Source organism: Engraulis encrasicolus, chromosome 18, assembly GCF_034702125.1.
Source record: "Engraulis encrasicolus isolate BLACKSEA-1 chromosome 18, IST_EnEncr_1.0, whole genome shotgun sequence".
NCBI classification, from domain to species: Eukaryota; Metazoa; Chordata; class Actinopteri; order Clupeiformes; family Engraulidae; genus Engraulis; species Engraulis encrasicolus.
Window position 1 is genome coordinate 14687228 of NC_085874.1, and position 7500 is coordinate 14694727.

At 47.2% G+C, this 7500-nt stretch overlaps 1 protein-coding gene across 2 annotated transcripts in view; it reads right to left on the reverse strand.

Annotated features, from left to right (window-relative positions):
- tbc1d32 (TBC1 domain family, member 32) overlaps window positions 1–7500 on the reverse strand; it is a 92148-nt gene that overhangs the window by 22035 nt on the left and 62613 nt on the right. Inside the window, exons 28-29 of one of the 2 annotated variants that reach the window (XM_063223081.1) lie at window positions 5310–5390; window positions 1011–1083 (exon numbers count right to left, since the gene is read on the reverse strand). In XM_063223081.1, coding sequence (XP_063079151.1) covers window positions 1011–1083; window positions 5310–5390 — 154 coding nt within the window. Of the gene's footprint in view, window positions 1–1010; window positions 1084–4700; window positions 4889–5306; window positions 5391–7500 lie in introns of those variants that run through there. The other variant, XM_063223080.1, reaches the window with a different exon arrangement.

Here is a 7500-nt window from a genome sequence, read left to right on the forward strand (position 1 = left end):
AAGTAAAACAAGACTGCGGCCCTGACATCCTGTTCTTGTATTATCAAAACCCATCCAAACGTGGCTGTAGAGTGGGAATTGAAATGTCATGCTGGAGACAGGTGCAGCTGAGATGAGACACTTCACTCTCTCTCTCCATGAAACAACCTTGGGACAAAAACACAAACACAACAACAGCTACTCTGCTTTGTATCCTGGATGGAAGCAAAGGCAATAGAGAGCTGAAATACCCATCTCAGTCTTGCTGCAGGCGGCAGGCGGACCTCATGTGTCGAATAGGCTTGAACAGAGCCAGTAGGGAAGGTGGAGAAGCGGAGTGGCTATGATGATTTGGAAGTGCCCGTGTAGGCAACGGTAAGGGCCAGTGCTCATCGGCCGTGGGGCATCACCACAGTCATTAGGATGTCAGTTAATGCGCTGACATTACCGTTCTTCACACAGTGCTGCCATCAAAACGCTGCAATGTGGCATAAATGCTGCACTGTTTTAAAGGATAATAATGTCGGAAATATGTTCAAACCCAATCCAAAATAGCTATTTTCAAGGCATAACATCATTCACTTAATCAGTGAAATGTGAACTAGATCACCTATAATGCCCAGTTGACCTTTTATTGGCAAACCTGTGAGAGTCTGTGAAGGAGAAAGGTGCCATGGATTTGCAAACAAAAGTGTGGGCATCTGTGTGCATTTTCAAGTGTGCGCCAGTGTTGGGACAAAGATAGAGACCTGAGAAGATGCTAAGTAAGTGAGGGTGTGTGTGTGTGTGTGTGTGTGTGTGTGTGTGTGTGTGTGTGTGTGTGTGTGTGTGTGTGTGTGTGTGTGTGTGTGTGTGTGTGTGTGTGTGTGTGTGTGTGTGTGTGTGTGTGTGTAACGTGTCAGAGAGTGTGTGTGGCTTTTCAAGTGTGCATTAGTGTCTGCACGTGTGAGTCTGAAAGTGAAACGAACGTGAAGTGAAAGTGTAACGCGTGAAAGGGTGAAGGTACGGTGGAGAAGAGAGGATGTTGGTACCTGACGGTGGTGATCAGTCCCAGCTGCTCCACAGGGGACAGGCCACAGCTCTCTGCCCCACTGACCTCCACACCTACAGGGGGGAGACGGGGAGCAGCGAAGGAGGTGGTGGAGGAGGAAGAGGAAGAGGAAGAGGAGAATGGGGAGAATGAGGAGGAAGAGGAGTGGGGAGGAAGAGGGGTCGATGAGGAGGAGTTTGAGGAGGAAGAGGAGGAGGAGGTAAAGGAGGAAGATGATAATGAGGAGAAAGAGGAGGATGAGGAGGAGGAGGAAGAGGAGGAGAAAGATGAGAATGAGGAGGGGGAGGAAGAGGTGGACAATGATGCGGAAGAAGAGGAATGAGGAGGAAGAGGTGGGGGAGGATGAGGAGGCAAAATACCATGGAGAGGAAAAGCATGGCAAACATGAGAGGCAGGGAGAGGTGAAGATGAGAGGGTGAAGGAGATGGAGGAAAGAGACACAGCAGGCGTTAATGAATAAAAAAAGGAGACACTTCAATGGTATTTATATCTATTGTACTAATGGAGCAGCATGGCAAGCACACAGCCCTGGGCTGCTTCGAACGACTGAACGTAGTGCTGTACATCGCATGACATAAACATGACACTTACATAAACGTAGACCCGTTTACATTTACCCACTACATTTACTTGTTAAAAACAAGGACACACAGTCAGTATACAGTACTTAAGCAGCAACACCCTGTCAAGATACTTTGCCACTAAGGAGGAAGACACAGCGAACCATCCTAGTTCTCCAATGTTTGAGTTCCTGGGTTCAGTCCAGAGAAACAGTCAGGTGAGTGTTGACCTGAACTGATTGTCATCTGTTTGCTGCGCTGTGGATACATGCAATTCGGTATGAGATTTGAAAGTCAGTGTTTCCCACAGAAATTTTGGAAACTATGGGGGCAGCCAAGTTTTTTATTTTATTTTATTTTTTTACATTTTCGGAAACTATGGCGGCCAAATGTAAACTATGGCGGTGCGCCATAGTTTCCTCAATGTATGGGAAACACTGAAAGTGGATGATAAATCAGGCTAGAAATGACCTGCTGTATGAGCAGGTGAAATGGTGTGTCTGTCTGTCTGGCTTCCTGCATGCCTGCTGTTGAGGGTAATCAGTGGTGTCTAAGTCCCAGTGGCGATCACAACACCTTAATGAAGGAAATTACCCGCGAGCAGGTGTGTGTGTGTGTGTGTGTGTGTGTGTGTGTGTGTGTGTGTGTGTGTGTGTGTGTGTGTGTGTGTGTGTGTGTGTGTGTGTGTGTGTGTGTGTGTGTGTGTGTGTGTGTGTGTGTGTGTGTGTGAAAGAGAGAGAGAGAGAGAGAGAGAGAGAGAGAGAGAGAGAGAGAGAGAGAGAGAGAGAGAGAGAGAGAGAGAGAGAGAGAGAGAGAAAGAGAGGTTGTGAATTTGTGCGTGTATACCTTGTCTGAGTGTGTGTGTGTGTGTGTGTGTGTGTGTGTGTGTGTGTGTGTCTGTGTCTGTGTCTGTGTCTGTGTATGAGGAGTTATTATCCCACTGGCAACTCTCACCACATTAATACATTAATACTGAAATAATGTCACGAAGGCAATTATAAACTAATCAAGACAAATGGCTTGAGTTCTCCTCCCTCGCCTCTGACCAACACAACAGTCTCATCCTCCAACAGGTAAGTAGCTGAGAGAGAGTATGTGCTTTATACGGTGAAATGGGTGTGTGTGTGAGTATTTCGGATTTTGATTTTGTGTGTGTGTGTGTGTGTGTGTGTGTGTGCGTGTGTGTGTGTGTGTGTGTGTGTGTGTGTGTGTGTACACGAGTCTGAAAGTGCAGGTAAAATTTTGTGCAAGTGTGTACCTGAGATTGTGCATGAGTTACGAGTGAGGGAGTGTGTCAGTCTGCAAAGCAATAAGCGTCTGTGTCTGAGAGCGTGTCTGTTACAGTGTACAGTGAGACTGTGTTGGATGGTTCTGTTGAGAGAATGAAAGTGTGTGAGATTGTGTGTGTGTGGGTGGGGGGGGAGGTTACATCCTTGACAAATAGCCAGGCCCAGAACAGAAGAAAATAGCTCACAACCTTGGAGTTCATTTCCATCAGCCGTCAAAGGGAGAGGGAAAAAGACAAGGAGCAAAATGATGGGTGGAGAGAATCAGAGAGGCAGAGGGAGAGGACGAGAGGGGGAAGAAAAAGGTGTGGTTGGAAAGAGAAGGATACAGTCAAAGATGCAGGGAGGAGGGGAGGGAGGGCATGTGAACAGACAAGAGGCAGACAGAAAAGTATAATGGAGAATTGGAATGAGGGACAGACTGAGAGGAATAGATGGAGAGAAGGTGTGGCGGAGAGAGAGAGCGAGAGAGAGAGAGAGAGAGAGAGAGAGAGAGAGAGAGAGAGAGAGAGAGAGAGAGAAAGAGAGAAAGAGATAGAGGGCAGACAGATAGACCGACAGACAGACAGACAGAAGGAGAGAGAGACAGACGAACAGACAGACAGGCGGAAACACAGACAGACAGACAGAAACGCAGACGGACAGACAGAAAGACAGACATGATGTCCCCGTCTGGGAAGCTGGAGCAGAGGGGCAGCAAACGAGACACTTGCAAAACTAAAAAATATGTATAACTTATTCTGCAAGCAAAGGTGAAATCAGGTGAATAGAGGAAGGTGTATGGCACTGCAAAGTGTGAATACAGTATCTGCGCCTGTTTATGCAGGTAGGTTGGTGTGTACGTACAGTACATAGTAAATACGTGTGTGTGTGTGTGTGTGTGTGTGTGTGTGTGTGTGTGTGTGTGTGTGTGTGTGTGTGTGTGTGTGTGTGTGTGTGTGTGTGTGTGTGTGTGTGTGTGTGTGTGTGTGTGTGTGTGTGTGTATGCCTTTGAGAGATGACCGAGTGTATGTGTTTGTATGAGTATGCACTTTTTAGCTTTCTCTGTGTTTATGCATCGCACTGTGCTTTATTGAAGCCAGGCAGTCAGCAGGGCCAGGCATATCAGCAATGCCCAAACTCCACCCCACCATACCACCCCCACCCCCACCCATCCACCCTCCTCCCTCACCCACCCACCACCACCCTCCCCTGGGGCAAAAGTGCTGCGGGCGAGCCCGTCCATCACTCTCCAAAACCTGCTTAGCTCACCGTTTCCACACAGCTACTACACGCCCTCCATCCTCTCCTTTTCCCCTCCGTAAGGCACCCACCATAGGAAGGGCCTGCCTTTGGGAGAATTAACATCATCAACACTTTCTTCTTCCGCGACTACTACTATACTATACTATACTTCTTCTTCCTCTTCTTGAAGTGTGTGAAGGGGCCACGTTTCTCAGGAAATAATCAGTGTCAACGCGTGCCTTTGAAATCACTCCACAAGACTCATGCAGCCGAATTGCAAGCACATGCAGTACTGATCAGAGCTGTGGGAATACGTGTGTGTGTGTGTGTATGTGTGTGTGTGTGTTCTCGTGTGTGTGTGTGTGTGTGTGTGTGTGTGTGTGTGTGTGTGTATGTGTGTGTGTGTGTTCTCGTGTGTGTGTGCTTGAGTGTGCGTGCGTGTTTGCGTGCGTGCATGCATGCATGCATACCCATGTGGGTGTGTATGTTTAAAAGACAGTTGGTGTTTGATGGTGCTTACTTATGGGTAGATTACAGCGTACAAATGAAAGGAGGCAATTGGCTGATCCTCAAGGGGAACATCAATCTGATTTCCAACTGAAGCTAACGGTACGGTACACAGGGAAGCGTTTAGCCATCATCTCACTTGTGTAGAGCAACCTGCTGTCAACAGTGCCAGTCCGATGGGGATTTTTGCTTTGGTTCTTGGATGACGAACAGTCACAGTCGCTACCTTTCCTTTCCCCATGTGTCACAACAGATACACCTGTCCCATGATGTTTGAAGGACTGAAAAATAAAAGGAAACGCTAACATAGGCTAGCAGAATGCATGGAGACCAGACGATAGCGATTGCATCCACCATTTTATGCGTCCGCACCAGATTTTCTCAATGCGGCATGGCCAGACCTACTGTATAAAATCTTGTGATGCTATAAAATGCTGTAAAAAGTGATGCTAATTTACTGATACATGACACAACTAGGTTTAAAACCGCCCTGGGTCATATCCCAACCCTACTGTCTCTAACTACTACTATTTCCAGTCCTACCCATCACTTTTGGTGAGAAATGGGCAAACAAAAACATTGGAAAGATTCTCTTTCCTAACAAGTTCTCTTTTTCTATAAAAAAGAATAGGGTATAATTCTGTTCCTACATTGAACATATGGAACATCATAGAGGGAGGGATGTGTGGATGCACTAACCGCTGGGCTCCATGGCTGGGAAGACACACTCGGCTGGGCAGGAGGAGAGATGCAGCACAGCCTTCTCCAGGAGATCACAAAGCACTGAGGATGAGAACAGAAGTGCAAGAGTTGATAAGTATGGGGCGTGCGCGAGCACACGCACACATACACATGTACAGTACACACACACACACACGCACACACACACACACACACACACACACACACACACACACACACACACACACACACACACACACACACACACACACACACACACACACACACACACACACACACACACACACACACACACACACACACACACACACACACATTGGGGACAACATAATCCACCTTCTATACTTCTATGGCTGCATCCAACTGACACAGTCCCATAACAACACTGTGAGATAAGCTACTAATACCCTAATAGCACAGTCTGCCTTCTTCCATAACAGACACATGGGCATTGTATGTTTGATAAGGTGAGGAGAGCTTTATTATTTAATGGCTGTCTGCAGGAACATAACATTAACATGAATGTGTGCCACTGAAATTAAAAGCACAAAATACCACTAATACACAGGTATATATTTAACACAAAAACCAAGCCACCCACTCATGCAGGCATGCACTTGTGTACGGGTACACACACAGCACACACACACGACCAAACACACACACACACGCGCGCGCACGGCACGCACACACGAACGCGCACTCGCACACACAGACACAGACACAGACACACGCGCGCACGCACACGCACACACAGACACAGACACACACACGCCAGCCATCAGCAGATTAGAGGTAATCAAGCGCACTATTCACATGAGGAAAATAGAGGATTCTGCAGACAGACTTAACGCCTGATTTGACAGCCGCCATTTTCATCAGTGTGCCACTTTCATACAGTACGTACACCACAAAAGTAGCATGGGAGGAAAAAAAACACGAAAGCGTAATCTTCTATCTCTTGGGCACAACAGCCCCTTCTCTATAGTCCATCAATAGGCTTCCAAGACATAAATGGATTATACGACAAAACGGATTGATATAGGATGCGACTGTGTCGTCTTTGGGGTTTACACATGAATAGCTGTTAATTATCTTTGATTGTGCACCTTCACAAAACAAGAGAGAAGAAGAAATCTACAAACAGATTATGGCTTTTTTTCTCCCCACATGTCACATGAAAAGAGACAGATTCCCAGCAGACATACACCCCCCCTCCCTCCTCCCGACTGGATATCATAAAGAGCGACATCAATATGTGATCAGAGTCGCTGCAGAGGAGATAGTGTCAGGGTGCAGGGAGAGAGACGTGCATCTTTGTGCAATAAAATAGAGCCAGCGTCTCCTGGTGAAAGGGATGGGGAGTGTGTGTGTGTGTGTGTGTGTGTGTGTGTGTGTGTGTGTGTGTGTGTGTGCGTGCGTGCGTGCGTGCGTGCGTGCGTGCGTGCGTGCGTGCGTGCGTGCGTGCGTGCGTGCGTGCGTGCGTGCGTGCGTGTGTGTGTGTGTGTGTGCGTGTGCCTGCTTGAGTAAAAGAGTATGTGTACATACCATGTCATAAAAAAGGCCACCTGCTCACTTCAGCTTAACTAGTTAATACATGATTAGTTTCTTATATAAAGCACCTACTGTGAATGCCGTATTGTACGGTATATGTCTTGTTAAGTTCAAGGGAGTTCATATAAACGTGCTACTGTCAGCGGCACAAAATTCAGCAGAATTTCTTGCCTTTCAAAAGTCTCCCGATATGATGAACAGCTGCACCTTCGGTGAAATAAAGGAAATAAAATGTATTCCTTTCACAGTTCATAATATAAGGGAATATAATGTAAATGTGTTCTTTTGACCGTGTGTAAAGGGAAGGATGTAAATGTGCCCTTTTGAGCGTGTGAGGGCATCTCGTATGTAAATGTCAGCCATGAAAAACTGCGGTGCTGAGCAGAGGGGTAGAGGCAGAGACCTGTTCTCTGTCTCCCGAGCGGAGAGGCTGCTGATGGGCATGCGGGGAGACCCCTGACTCCCCTATTGTTGCCTATTGTTTGTGGCGCCCCGTACAGGGACGGCTATCGTTTTTTTATCTGCAGAACGGTGGATCGGCCCCATTTGTTCACAGCCAACTCAGACATAGAAAGTGCATTAGCCGGGAGTCTGACGCAGGCTTAATGGGCTTTGAAATGTCAAGGGAGAAACAAAT